The 14,671-nt window shown below is 45.0% G+C and overlaps 1 protein-coding gene across 1 annotated transcript in view; it reads right to left on the minus strand.

The window, feature by feature from the left end:
* Positions 1-1,223: 1,223 nt before the first annotated feature.
* Positions 1,224-14,671, minus strand: part of ABTB2 (ankyrin repeat and BTB domain containing 2) — a 205,098-nt gene continuing 191,650 nt past the window's right edge. The window contains exons 10-17 of the mRNA XM_006124451.4: positions 12,500-12,726; positions 11,408-11,586; positions 10,407-10,512; positions 10,192-10,294; positions 9,151-9,241; positions 7,189-7,257; positions 5,346-5,459; positions 1,224-3,469 (exon numbers count right to left, since the gene is read on the minus strand). Of these exons, the coding sequence (XP_006124513.2) occupies positions 3,272-3,469; positions 5,346-5,459; positions 7,189-7,257; positions 9,151-9,241; positions 10,192-10,294; positions 10,407-10,512; positions 11,408-11,586; positions 12,500-12,726 (1,087 nt within the window). The 3' untranslated portion in view covers positions 1,224-3,271. The remainder of the gene's footprint in view (positions 3,470-5,345; positions 5,460-7,188; positions 7,258-9,150; positions 9,242-10,191; positions 10,295-10,406; positions 10,513-11,407; positions 11,587-12,499; positions 12,727-14,671) is intronic.

Below are 14,671 nucleotides of genomic sequence, written 5' to 3' on the forward strand. Positions count from 1 at the left end.
TAAAGTACCAGGAGCTACTCTGAAAGCCAGTTTCTCAGAGAACCTGGCTCCAAGTTAGACTATACTTCAGAGCTAACTGTGGCCTACTCTGCTACAGCGCGGGGGGGGGGAGAACTGTGATTGTTGAGGAACAGCTGCCCAGGAGCCAAACAGGAAGTTGTTCCCCTCTAAAATGGGGGTCATAGTATGTTACAATTCTCTGTATCCTAAGCAGCGTAAGAACTTGGGCCCAGATCCTCCAAAGTAGTGGGAAGTAGGCATTTAAATCCCTCGGACAATCTGTGCCTTGTCCCTGAGCGGAGAAAAGCTTCTCACTGTGCACAGCACCTTGCAAGCTCTGAATCACTAGTGCTGGTGTTGAGGAAGTGGGATACTTGAGCACAGCTGTACCCAGTTTAGCTTTCCTGTGCTTGAAAGATCGGGTATGCTAAGTGCCCTTTTTATGGGTTTTGTTCCTCAGCAGTTGGGAGGGAGTGTTAATTAAATGGTTGCATGGGTTTAGTCCTCATGCTAGCTTGCCAACTCTCTCTTCTGAAATAGTAGAGCAATATGTACATTTGGGCTTCTCCACCAAGCTGTCTCTTGCCAAACCCTTTTCCCTACAGCCTGATCAATTTCCACAGACTCACTCTCTCGAGATGCTTAAGATGGCTCCAAGTTGGTGAATGGGAGAGTAGTAACTACTACCAAGGAAGGCCCTAGCTGTGTTTCCTACTGAAGAATGGTTTGCTTTTTTTCCCTTTTACTTTCTAATTCTGTTCCCCTTCCCCCTATTCCCACTTTTCTAGCAATTTAAGCAGCCTAAGAACCAAGTGTGTCTCTGGCAGGAAAGACCTAAATCCCATTGTGTTACCTCAAGTGGCTACTGAATTCCTTCCCCCTGCTTCTCTTGTACCTTCTTGGACAGGACTGACATGCTTTCTACAGCCCATCGGGCATTTTCAGAACTGTTCCAATCTATAAAAGGTAAATTGCACCCCTGCTCCTATATGCTCAGTAGTATGGATATACAGAACAGCCCTGTCTTCATTACTGGAAAAATGTTACCATGTGATTACCCTCTTTTCCACTTGAGGATAGTGACTTGGGGATGCGGAAAGGTACATACTTGCTGGCTGTTAAGCACCTTTTGTCCTAGTGTGTGCTCACTTAAACATGTATGTTCTCTCACATTGACACACTTCCTTATAGCCCTTCATTAAAATAAGTCAGTACACCAATCATAAATGTTAGTTACATTGTTAGCAAAATCCTGTTACCTTTACATAAATGACAATGTACAGTTAACACACATTACAGCAATAAAACTGGACCTATGCTTTTGTACAGATATCTGGAGCAGCTCTTTGAAATATTTTCCTGGATGTCCTTTATAGGGTGTCTTCCAGCCACAAGCCTAGAACAGCCTCTGGCTTTCTAAGAATAAATAGGGTTAATGAAGCTGGTGTTCTTCTGAACTGTGTATTTAACAAGTCAGACCAGTTGGTGCTCCCAGCCAGGTTCCAATTGATAATTTGTCTATCAGTTCATGGGTTCCTGACTAGCGAAGCTCCCTGTCACACAATTGGCTTGTGATTTACAAGCCTGTCGGGACCTTAGCTTTTGACCAATTTGTTGGAGAAGCTGCAAGAGGCCCCTTTTTCCCCCCTCCTCCACCAAACCTTGACTTTTTTTTTCAGAGCTGAGCTCAAGCTGCCTTCTGTCAGCCTGTTTAGCATTTCATCATTCAGAGTTCCGAGAAACATCAACTTTATCTCTGAAAGCTTTTTCTCCCCCTGCAGCCTAAAATGAAGCATTTTAGCTAATACTTTCCATATGTGCCAAAAGACCAGCAGGGAATGGTTATAGTGGGTGTGTTTTAGCTAATAGTGACAAGTAGACCTCTTATATCTTTGTTTCCAAAGCCTGTGTGTGTATTTAAAAAAAGTTTCTGCCCCTTGCAAGCCAAGAAAACATGGTGAATCTTGTGTGCTAGGGTTGAAGTATCTAGTTAAGTACTGTAACAATGTTTTAGATGTAGAGGGCATAGGTAAGTTAATGTGTGCAAGCATGATGCAGTACTTCCCCTTTCTCCTGCTCTTAGGGAAGTAGTGGATGTTAGGAAGTATCCTCCCCACTACTTCCATTTCCACAGCCAAAGAGAGATGTGACTTGTCCAAGACCTCAGATTTATGCCAGACTGATATTAAAATTCAGGCCTTCCTCTCATGCACGTGTGTCTATACAACCCCACCTCCAGCAAGAGTGTACATAATCAGCTTGTACATTCCCGGTTGGCTTTAATGGCGTCTAGGTGCTACACAGAATACCTGGCTTTCCTACAGCTCCTGATATTGCATTTTTGAAAACCACCTCCTTTTATTTCATCAGTGCTGCATGTGCCATTCCCAGACTGTTAAAATGGGGATGACTTGGGACACCACAAAATATTTGATCAAACCTTTACAGTGTAAATCAGTAGCACTATTTTCTTTCCAAATGGGCCCACATCATTTGACAGTTGGTCCCCACTGAATACAGACAAGTAGATCAAAACTCTGCTAAAATCTCCAAAGATGATGCTACTGTAAATAGATAGTTGTAGAGGCTTAATCTCTCACCACCCATCAGCTTTGTGGATGACAACATTTGTGTCTTAAGATGCAAAGAATGTATGCTAGTCTTTTGCCATGTGAAAATGTCTTTGTAGCTACAGGGGTAGTATGAGTATGCTACTTACTATACATGCCAAGTCACATGACTCAATGCTCAGAGGGCTAGGGGATTGGAGGACTCTCAATGCACTCTTTTAAAAGCACCGTGTGTGTGTGTGTGTGTGTGTGTGTGTGTGTGTGTACGTACACATCAACCTGATGGGGTTTGCAGATAAGATGGTTTTAGACTAGCATGTTAGAAAGAGCCCCAGTGTTAAGCCTTGCTCTGCTGCTTTTGCTTTTTGTTTTCCCTAGATGCTTTCACCTTGTACTCATGAAAACGGCAATGTAGATCCACTCTTCAGGCCAGGCTCCTCACTAGCTGCCTCAGTTTTTCCTGGTGGTGGTGCCCTGGCATTGCACTCATGCTGAACAGCACACAAAAAAAAGCCACCTCACTTCCTTCATCATTAGAATAGTTGCAGCACCCTAACTTGCTCCTCAGAGAAATGACTGCTGTAAGGACCTCAGCTTGTGGGGACTTTCAGCATGAGCTGGTGGTTCCATAAGACAGACCTAGAAGCCCCAGCTGGATAAGGTCCCATGCCAGTGTGGTATGATTCCCTAGTGTGACTGCCTCACACTCTTGAGGTGATGTAAATAGAATGCAGTCGACTGGCCAGTGTTGTCTGTAGGTCTCGCAGAGGGTCCAGACCCTGCACCTTACTGTTCCTGCCATAGATGAGCTGTCGGAACGAGTCCTGCTCCAACAAAGAGCTCATGTGTTTGAGGAAGAATCCCTCGCAAAATGAGGCCAGTTCAGGTGCATTGTGAATCTGTGAAACAGAACAGGAGAGAGTGACCTTCTGTGTTAGCCCTACAGGTTCAATAACATTTCCAGAACTGCTACTGCTAAGCCCTTTCCCTCTGACGCTTCACTGGGCAGGATGCCTGCAAAGGGAAGGGGTACTTGAATGACACAGCTGATAAATGCTAATCAAAAGGATACCCATGCTAACTAGGGCTATCCTCTTTTTCTCTCTCTCTCTCTCTCTCTCTCTCTGTGTGTGTATAGGGCTATCCTCTTTTTCTCTCTCTCTGTGTGTGTGTGTGTGTGTGTGTGTGTGTATATATATATATTATATATATATATATATGCTGCCAGAGTTTCATCCTACTGGGATATTTTGCAGGGGATGAGGTTCATTTTTAAAAATTTCTAATCCTCTGATCTCCTGCTGTTAGCTGAGCCACAGTCCAGTGGTCCTTAAGGGAAAAGAGCAGCTGGCTGATGAAATGTCCAAGATACCTGTTTTGTAAAAGCCTAGAACAAAGGAGTCATGCCAGCTGGTATGTAATATGCGTAGCCATAAAAATATGGGGGATATGCTAGAGCAGTGGTCCCCAACCTTCAGAGGCTCCCGGGCACCCGGGAGGTGGGGCCACTCACGCGCCGGGCGCCCGGGGGCAGGGCCGCTCATCCAGGGGCATGCCAGAGGACTGGGATGCTCTTGCACCCGGCGCCGGCGTGTGCCCTAGGGCCGGGACTGGGGCCGCCCGAGCGCCTGGTGCCGTGGGCCCCGGGGCCGGCGCTGCCACCCGAGCCGAGCGCCTGCATGTGCCCCGGGGCTGGGGCCGCCCGAGGGCCGCGCACCCAGCGCCGGTGCATGTCGCGCACCTGGGGCCGGCACCTCCCGTGCGCCGGGGGTGGGGTTGGCCCAGGTTGTTGGCGGGCGCCCACGAATGCCCCGACGGGCGCCATGGTGCCCGCGGGCGCCATGGTGCCCGCGGGCACCGCGTTGGGGACCACTGTGCTAGAGGGATAATAGCACATAGGATGTGGAAAAGCCACTTTGAAACCATGTCGGAGTGCCTTGGGTTGTCCCACGGATTCTATAGCTCCTAAAAAGTCTCCTTTGAGTCTCCCGATAATTATTTATTTAGTACAGCCACTTCAGCATCATCAGAGAAGACACAACTACACTGGGGATAATTGTTTAACTGTTGGGCATAAAATGTAAGTGCGTATTTTATATCCCTATTTCTAACCAGTTAACCATTTAAAGGGGATGGTGGGCTAGAGCAGCTCCCCTGCCACAGTCAGCCTCTACCACGGACAGAGGCTGATCCGGATGGCCGGAGCAGCCCCTGTCCACACCGGGCCCCGTGAGGCTGGAGCAGCCCTCTGCCTGCTCCAGCTCTCATGGATGAACTAGTAAGCATCACCTGCTAAGGGTGACTACCAGTTAGCCTTTCACATTCCCAGTTAGAAACTCCTAATGGTTTTGGGATCCTTAACAGGAATAGAATGGAATTGTTTTTCCCCTTAGCTGTTGGGAACTCAAACACAGCAGCCTTTGGCTAGAGCATGAGATTCTAACATTGAAACCGTATATCTAGTGTCACTGCACATGAGGCAAAAAAGGTAAAATAAAAGCGTTTAAGTGTTTTCTGATGTAATGTTTAGGAGACTGCTCTTGCGGCGTTCCAGGAATGCAGAACTCTTCCTCTATGTTCCTAGTGATAGTACCTCTTGGGACAGGTTGTCTATTTGCAAAATGAGATTTTTGTATTTAAATTTAGTGCAGAATTGGCCCAGCATATGCATGTCTGCATTATTTTGCACCGTGATTATTGTTCAAAATACCACACAGCAAACATGTGAAGTGCTGAAGTTTCAATGTGGTCTATTCAAGACACCTCGGCCTTTACCTTTGCATATTTATAGATGCTAACAGAGCTCTCCATGCTGATGGTCTGGGCACATAGGATCTCACAGTGTCTTTGGAGGCCATCTAGTTGAAACAGGCTGGCAGCTGACAGCAGCTATTGGGACAAAAGAGAAAAGTTTTTCAAAATCAAATTGTAGCGGACTCCTGATTTATGGAAGGCAAATAAAAACAAGACATTCCTTCCTTGAAGAATCTAACTCCTTCGCTGGAGGCCTAGCCCTCCTGAGAGTAGAAAGGCCACTGAAGATGACAACACATTATTCAGAGTATAGCTCTGAATGAAGGCAGAAAGAGGACCTCCTTAAATTCTTAATTTTGTGCACTTCCTAGAAAAGTTAGTTAGAAGGCGAACACTTTATTACTAGCTGCTGAGTTAATTTTTTTGTTTATGGGATTTAGTGAGGAGCCAAGTCATCTCCAGTTCTCTTAAGTTTGCTTAAAATGTGGACAGGAAAGGGGAATCTGTCTCCTGTCAGACATTCCACCAAGTCTCTTCTCCTGGGATACGCAGGATTCATACAGGAAGCTTCTGCCCACATGAGCCAGTCCTCTTAACTTTCATGGTCACAGGGTCAGTGGAAAGGATGATCCAACAAAGCTGCTACTTCTCAGGTTTATCAACTGGGTGCTGGGAAACAATACAGGCTACAAAGAAGATAAACCACCATACTGGGTCTGACCAAAGGTCCTATCTAGCTCAGTATCCTGTCTTCTGACCTTGACCAGTGCCAGGTGCTTCAAAGGAAATGAACAGAACAGGTAATTATCAAGTGATCGAACCCCTCTTGCCAATTACCGACTTCTGGCAAACAAAGGTTAGAGGCACCATCTCTACCTATCCTGGCTAATAGCTACTGAAGAATCTATTGTCCAGGAATTTATCTAGTTCTCTTTTGAACCCTGTTATGGTCTTGGCCTTTACAACATACTCTGGCAGACCACTTCATTGTATGAAGAAATGAGTTGTTTTGTTTTAAACTTGATGCCTATTCGTTTCATTAGGTGACCCCTCCCCTAATGCTTGTGTTAGAAGTAAATACACTTCCTTATGTACTTTCTCTACTCCACTCACGATTGTATAGACCTCTCTCATATCCCTCCCCTTTAGTCATCTTTTTCCCACGCTAACTCTCCTCATATGGAAGCCGTGACATACGCCCCATCACGTCTGTTGCCCATTTCTGCACCTTTTCCATTCCAATGTATCTTTTTTGGAGATGGGGTGTCCAGGCCTGGCCAAAGGCTTTGTGGGGCCCAAAGCAGGACACTGGGAGCGGAACCCCGGGTCTTGCTGGTAGATGGTGAATACTCAGCAGCACAGAGCCCTGAAAGCACGATGCCCAAGGCATTTGCCTTGCTCAGCTTGCCCTAGGAGCAAGGAGTAACCACACCTACATTAGGGATGTGAATGGTTAACTAATTATGGTTAGCCAGTGGGCTGTAGCAGCCCCGGACTGCTACCCCATTAACCGGTTAATCATGATTTTACATCCTTAATCTACATGCAGAGCCCCTTTTTATGCATAAGCCATCAGAAACAGTAACTGCTTTGAATTTCAGATGATAAATTTGCTGGGGGACACACATTCATCTTCCACTATTCTGTATTTTCTGCTAAAAGAACAATTCCGTGGATGTGTTCACACACTTTCCTGTCCTGTAGAAACACTGGTAGCTGCCTTCGTCTCTTCCAGAAGTCACTTGTCTAGCACTACTATGCACCTTGAAAACATTCCCTCTTTTCTAAAGTCTTAGCTTCTTTTGGCTTCCATGCCTCCTCATTCCCCAGTGCATTTGACAAAGTGGGAAGAAAACATTCTCACCTCTAGAATATCAGCTGTGGGAATTTCCATTGATTCTGTTCCTCCATAATATAAATATTGCATCAGCATCTGAAATGGGAAAAGAGCCAGGCCTGAAGCAGTTGTCAGTCAGGACACAGGAATCTGAATAACCATGTTGCCTTTCCTAAGCAGCAGAAATTGCAGCGCCAGCTTCCTGTGGGTCTTGATAACAGCTTTGGCATTGGCAGTGGCCCAGCTGTATTGCTTTCTAATACTCTTTTCTTTCTCGAGCATTGAAGGGGGAATTTAAGCCAAGGGTGACAATGTGTCTCTGAGCAACAGCAATACCCCTGTAAAAACCCTGCAGGGGTCCTGGGTTTTGTAAAGTTTTGCAGTCTAGCTGCACCCAGGAGCGGTCAGCCAGTGAAATCAATGGCAGAGTGCATCAGCACCACAGATCCTGCAGCAGGTGACACCCTGCCCTTCCCTAGAGCTTCCAGTGAGCCTCTCTCCACCGATGTCCATCAGCCAGGGAATGTGGGGCTGGGAAAGAGAGGGGTGGTTTCGCTGAGCAAGGCATGCACAGGCACCCAGGAGGTGCACTGCCCCACCTGCCCCTGTCAAAATTAGGATTGGTAAATAGGGTGATCCCTCATGCCCCTCCCTGTTCTGTACTCCCTCCACTCGCAGGCACCAGTTGCCTATGCAGGCGTGGGCAGTCTTTCCTTTCTGACCCTCCCACGCTCACCTCCCACTGCCAGGGAACTGATTTTTCACTTGAAAACTAAGCTCGGATTTCTTTAATCTCAGTTCAATGCTTTATTAACTAGGCCAAACTATCTTCTCTAACCGTAAAAACGATACCACCTTTTGTAACCTTATGTCCTAAGAATGTGCCCCAAAGTCTTCACACACTCTTGGCCCCCCTTTACGTTATTTGAAGGCCACCTTTGTTGGAATGTGGTTTGCAGAAGTCCCTTTGAGGGTAACTTCTTTTGAAAATAAAAAAATACAATCTATTACGCTGCCCTGAGTGGCGGAATCCTCTCCCTGTTCCCTTTTGGTTCTGACACACTGCAGACACCACAGCCTGCAAGCTTCACCCCTTGAAGCTTCCAGGATTTGCAAACCCCACTGATGAGAGACATTATTCATGCTACGTGAAGGCAACCTGTCTTAATACCTTTAATGCCTATGATTGATGGGAATAGAGTTGAATCAGTTTGGATGCAGACACTGCAGTTGCTTTTCAATTCAAACACAATACATAGGAAACCCTCTAGGGATAGAGCAGCAAAGATGTTTGTGCCCAGAAATACTGTGCGGTGATGACCATGTATAGACATTTGGAGGGAGAAAGCCAAGATGAGCCCTAAACTCTTCAGTGAAGCAGTTACAGACTTTCAGCAGTTCTGCACTTTCAGATTTCCCTATTCTGCACATTTCCTTCCTAATTTGAAATGCAGATCTGGAAAGCTGGAACAATGTCTGACTATTGGATTTCACTGACCTGCTTTTTTTTTTTTTTTTTTTTTTTGGTTTTTTTAAAAAAAGCCCTTTTCATCATGAGCAAACCTCCCTTAGGTCACTTAAATATGGAAACATCAACAAAAGTAAAAGTGGAATTCTCAACTTCAAGTCTTTGAAGGAAGCCCCATACTTCTGCTCGTCTGATTTGAATTAATGTGAAGCCTGGCAGCTCTCCGGCTCTAACCAGGCTTATTTTTTTGCTTAACACAGCATGAAAATTGTGCCTGGGAACTTTCAGAACTACAAAAAACTACTCAATAAAAAGACCTCATTTGTCCTCCTTTATGAAGGAGATCAGCTGCATTCAAAAAAAAATCCAATAGTATTCTTTTCAGAACTAAGCCCAAGTTGACAAGTTTGGATGCAGATCAGAACGCATCAAAAATACAGAGAGGTTTGAATACTTGTAGCCTTCACTTCATAATAAGTACAGGAGGAGACAAACAGTGGTAACTAGATGGGTGTGCATACCTTGAAAATATTGTATTTCATATCACTGATTTCAACAGTTTTACTGCCTGGGCTGTCTAATTCTGTTTTATTAGTCATCAGGGTCTTAAATCTGAAAAAAAAATGGAGATAAGTTTGCTTAATAGATATCTGCATTTTTGCCACTCTGTATCATGTTTGCTTGAATGACTCGCCAGTAAGCAAAAGGGAAATGGAGAATAGGGATCCTGGTCTACTGGCATTTATATTTTCCAAACAATAAATGTTTGTCATCGTCAAACAGCAATAAACTGGACAGCTCACTCTGCAGACTCCCCAGGCCTGGATGTACCTCCCTGTTACTCCAGTATTAAGGTGCTTTAATTCCACTGAAACAAGTGATGTTAGGTCCACATGAAACTGGAGTGACAGAGCTACATCAGATCCCTAGAATTGTACACTGCCTTAATATTAGTTTTAAAAGCAAATAATTGATCCTGAAATAGAATCAACTAGACAAAATACATAGTGCTAAGGGGCTGGATTCTTTACCTCTGTTGCTCCTATTTGATCCTAGGGTACAAGAGGGGACAGAAACTGGCCTTAACTCATTTGCTGAGAAATTCCCTAGGGTGAGGCAGTGCCTAGTAAGTACAGAGTTATTGCATCTGGCTCCTACACTGTCCTTCCCTCAGCCTCAAATGCAGTGGGGGTGGTTTCAGAGACAACTGGGAAGGAAATGTCCAGAGCAAGCTTGCTCCAGCTATGCTCAGCCGAGGACAGATCCTTAGCAATTTGTTAACCGCTACTGCATGTCAGAACAGTCCCCTTGTTCCTACCTGCATTGGGACTGGGCCCACACTTCAATGCTCTGAGCATAAACAAAGAATCTGGCTCTAAAACATTTGTGGATTGATGATGTAAGCCTTTACTAATGCTAGAAGCCTCACTGAAACTACTGGTGATTAAGAGCTACTCATGTGAGTAAGGGCTTACAGGGTCCCATCCTCCATTCCTAACCTATAGTTAGCTGAATAACTCAGTGGCAACTAGTGAGGATTTGGTTTATGGAGGCTGACTCACCTGTTGGAAGCAGTAACCAGCAGGACTTTGTGTGCATAAAACATCTTTCCTTCCACTAGAAAAGTTACATCAGACATTTCTTTATTGTTTAGAAAGTGAGGATCTGTTAGAAAAAGAGGGGAGGGGAAGGTGTTTATAACTCTGCAGCATGCCAAAGAAAAAAAGCAAAACCACTGTGGAAATAATTCTCACTAAGATAAAACTGAGTTTCTCACCAAGCCGGGCTGGCAATGTCTTGTGGATTTCAGGAATGTTTGGTATAGGACTGCTGCCGTAGCAGTGGGTAAAGATGGCTGCAAGCTGCTGGTTAACAGACTCATTCTGTAAGATAGAAGGAATTTATATAATTATTACTTAATCCATTAGTTCCACAGCCTGTAATAGTGTGCTTGCTGCTTGTATAATAAGAATCTTCCTCTACTGCTTTTACTGATTTTAAGGACCACTCTGTCTATAAGGATGACCTCTGCGCACGGAGGAGCCAGCTTAAGACTTACGCACATGGGTGATTTCACCATTAACATTCTCAGCAAGATTATTGCATGCATCTGCCAAGGGAAAAATAATTTAAGAAAGTTCCCTTGACTTCTTCACAACAAAGTCCACAGCGTGATTTATCTGGCAACACTGTTCCTGGTGGATTGGTTTATTGTTTGGCACTGCACTATTTTAAAGTTCGAAGTTAGCATTTGTTTTTAACCATCCAGTGCCTCTCCCTGCTATCTCTAGGGAGAATCTATAGTGATATAGGATGTGATCTTACTACTGCTGAAATCATGAACTTCAATGGATGCAAGGTCAGGCCAACTTTTAAAAGAAAGATAAACTGCTAATAAATAAAATAGCTACTTTACCTCCCAGAAAATTCCAGGAAGGTAGATGAGATGTTACTGAAAGCCTGAGTTCCCCAGTACTTTGGAGGTAATCCCTTCCAGTATTGCAAATGCACTCAATTCAAAAAGCCTATAGCTAATGGGGTTTATACATGGATTCCCCTTTCCATTAAAATGAACATCTTTGACATGAAGCCAATATTAGACCCCTCCTATAGCGCAGTATTACATGAGCTTGGGTAAACATAGCCATGGCAGTCTGTATACCCATAATTCATGGGAGGCCTGATGTTGGTTTACATTGCTACTGTACTCCAAATAATTGTGAAACTCTTGCTCAAAAGATTTGAACTTCATATTGTTAAAAAAAAAAGAATGATTACTTTGCTGGTTTTGAGGATATCAAACATTAGCTGTAGCCCTTCGTTAACCAGTTCTTCGTTATAGTCATCCTCCTTAATAGTGACAAACTCCCTTAAGAGGTTCTGCACGACAGAAAAGCGTGACTGGTAGAAGGTTGTCCGTAATGACTCAATCCACATGTGAAGCTTCCATGGGATTCCTGTAACCAGACACAAGGGAAAGTGAGGGAGCGGGATACAATTGCGGAACTAGCAGGCAAGAAGGAGTTTTCTCTCTTATTGCAATCAGCAGCAATAGCACTTTTTATTTTGAAAGAGCTTTATACCCAACTAATGTGCCCTGCCAGCACACCTGGGAAGCAGCTATACGTCTATCCCTATTTTAAAGGTGAATCACAAGAAAGAGTTAAGTGACTTACCCACAGCCACTGAGAAAATGAGTGCCAGGACTCAGGCATTCCTTTTTAACTGTAATTTCATGCATTGCTTTTCTCTGAAAGCATAGCAGCAATCTAAACTTGAACTAAATTCTGCAGATCAGCTGCACCATTACACCATAGGTAATAGCCACTCTTCTATAAATCCGTTATGATTTGCTATAGTGTAGTATTATGGGCCACTTGCTCGGGTGAGCTATTGTAGCTCCAAGTGCACAATTCAAAATCTTCAGTCTGGTACTTTCCAGGTACAATCTTGGGCCCTCAGCCTAATTCCTGGGCATTGGCTGCCTCTGGTTTAGATAGCTCAACTTGAGACCCTGCCTTTTCAGAAGTTCTGAGCACTCACAACTCCAACTGACTTCAAACAGAGTGGAGGGAAGGGCTCAGCTGTTCTGGTCCTCAGGTCTCGCCCAGCCTGTTCCAGCTGGGCAGCTGGAAAACTGGGACATCCTAAATCACTGAGCCATTTTGAACAGGCAGCTGAGTGATCAGTGAGCAGTTTGATGTCATTTTCTATTTAAAGTGGAGACTCTCCTAAGCACCCATCGGTTGGGTTGGGTTGGAACTTTATGGTGTAGGCCCTTCTCCTAGTGACCTATAATTCCTGCACTTGCAAATACAATTTATTCGAGTTCTGGTTATTTTGCACCTACTGATAAAGAACCTGCCTTACCAAGTACCCTGAGCTCCATGGTGATGTCAACATAGCCATGCTCAGCACTGTAGTACATGGCTTCCTGAAGGGCCTTCATCCTGGTTTTACACAGCCTGACCTGGCCCTCGCTGGAGCTGTCCTGGCTGCAGGTGTCACTCTCCACTCCCTCAGCTAAAATCTCCTCCAGTGACAGAACATCCCCCTTCGACTGCTGGGGCTGAGTGAGGAGCTTGCGTAGCACGTTTCTGCAGAGGTAAAAGAAGGAATTGCTCTTTAATTATTGACAGGCCAGGCAAGCTGATTTTGGCCCAGAAATCCTGGAAGCTGGATTTAGTGACTCATTTCTTTCCACAGATGAACTCTTCCTCCTCCCTTCTGAGATGGATTTTGGTTCCTCCACTGCAAATGGTTCTCAAATTTTTTGACTCTCAGCCCACCCTGTTCAATACAGACCTTTCCACAGATCACCAGACAACCACCCATGATAACAAAATGGGTGTAAGGAGGAGGTGGGAGTATGGGGTCTGGCCAGACTGGGTGCGGGGGAGTATTGGGGAGGGGGAGGGAGGGAAGGAACGGACGGACGGATGGACATGATGAGGTTTCAGAGTCTGGGCAGGAGGAGGATGGGTTAGGCACTTACCTGGCTCCATGCCTCCTGCCATTCCCAGGCACCACCCCCAGTGGCTCCCACTGGCTGTGATTCTGGCCAATGGAAGCAACAGGGAAAGCTCCCAGGCTAGCAGTCTCCTGCACTGTTGTTGCCTCAGCCAGGGAAAAGACCGCAGCGCATGGAGCCACTTCCTTCCCTCGTGAGCCAGATCCAGTCTGCAAGGCTCCCCTCCTTCCCCCAGCAGGAAGCCTGTGCCAGTGCTCCAATCATGTGGGACTGGAGTGCCAGTGCAGGCTGGCTCCCTGCTGCAGAGAAGTGGAGGTGAGTCCTGAGCCCATGGACCACACTTTGAGAACCACTACTCTACTGCTTTAAACATTAGAACAGCAGTTTAGTCAGGAGGGTTTCTCGGTCAGCAAACCTAAGTTATGAAAAGCAAAAGCTTTTCAGCATCTAATCCCAGGCGCATTTGGTGTGTGTGGCTAGCAGACCAGCAATCACCAGCAACTTCTTGCTTCTGTCCAACACCTTTTCAAATGCTTAAGTCTTTAGTTTTCCTACAGATGTGAGAAGCCATAAGGGACAGATGTTGGCTCTCCAAGACAATCAGACCAACATAAGATGATGATGTGCTGAACTACCACTAGCTGGTGCTCTCACTGCATAAAGAACTGGATTTTACCCTTCCTGCATGAATTCATACTACATAATCTCTTGCTTTCTGATCCCCCTTCTGCACAAATAAGCCGGAAGTAGGAGGCGTAACTTCATTATTCATACAGTAAGGACCCATTATAGAAAGAGGACTCGTGCTGTGGCACAACGAATCCACCAGGTGCTTTATCATAAGATATTGCACAATCAAGGTTGTAACCCTGAAAAGATAAGGTGCAACAGTCAAGATTGATAGTTTTTTAAAAAAAGGCCATTTTACACTTCAAGTTCTTGAGTCATGTCAAGTAGCATTAGGAAAAACATGCCTAGGGAGCCAAGCCTTAATGCAGACATGCTGCACCAATATAAAGAGGGGCTTATGTTGTTGTGATTCAGTTTGGTAACTTAATAGCATGTGCTGCATTGATAGAAGCCTAGTAGCATGCTGCTGCAGCATACCAACATTTAGGGTTTGGAACTGGTAACTATATCGATGTGGTTACACTAGTGCTAATGTCTCTGATGAAGACTGGGCTAGAATGATTTCCAGATCAGTTTACAGATAATAAAATGTTATTTGTAAATGTAGGCTGGGATGCAAGATCCATGCTCGCTTTTCTCTGATTCTCACATCATCTGCACTGAAGTTTCTCCACACCTAATTCTGCTCCTATTTCACCTCTACAACATCATTGCCATTAAATTCTGCCTTCAGTTATACACATGCAACATACATCTTGGGAATTTTGCCCTGTAGTTGGAATTTAATAATTGTGTTGTTGCTGCCTGCCCTAGAACCAAATCCAGCTCTCTCTCACCTAGCTCTGGTTTCGCTGTAGTGCTAACAGGTGTGAAAAAAGCAGGAGAAACTTATTTGCTGACTTCAGTGACTAAGATACAGATCTGCAAATCCAGAGTGATTG

This window comes from Pelodiscus sinensis, chromosome 4 (assembly GCF_049634645.1).
Source record: "Pelodiscus sinensis isolate JC-2024 chromosome 4, ASM4963464v1, whole genome shotgun sequence".
Taxonomy (NCBI): domain Eukaryota; kingdom Metazoa; phylum Chordata; order Testudines; family Trionychidae; genus Pelodiscus; species Pelodiscus sinensis.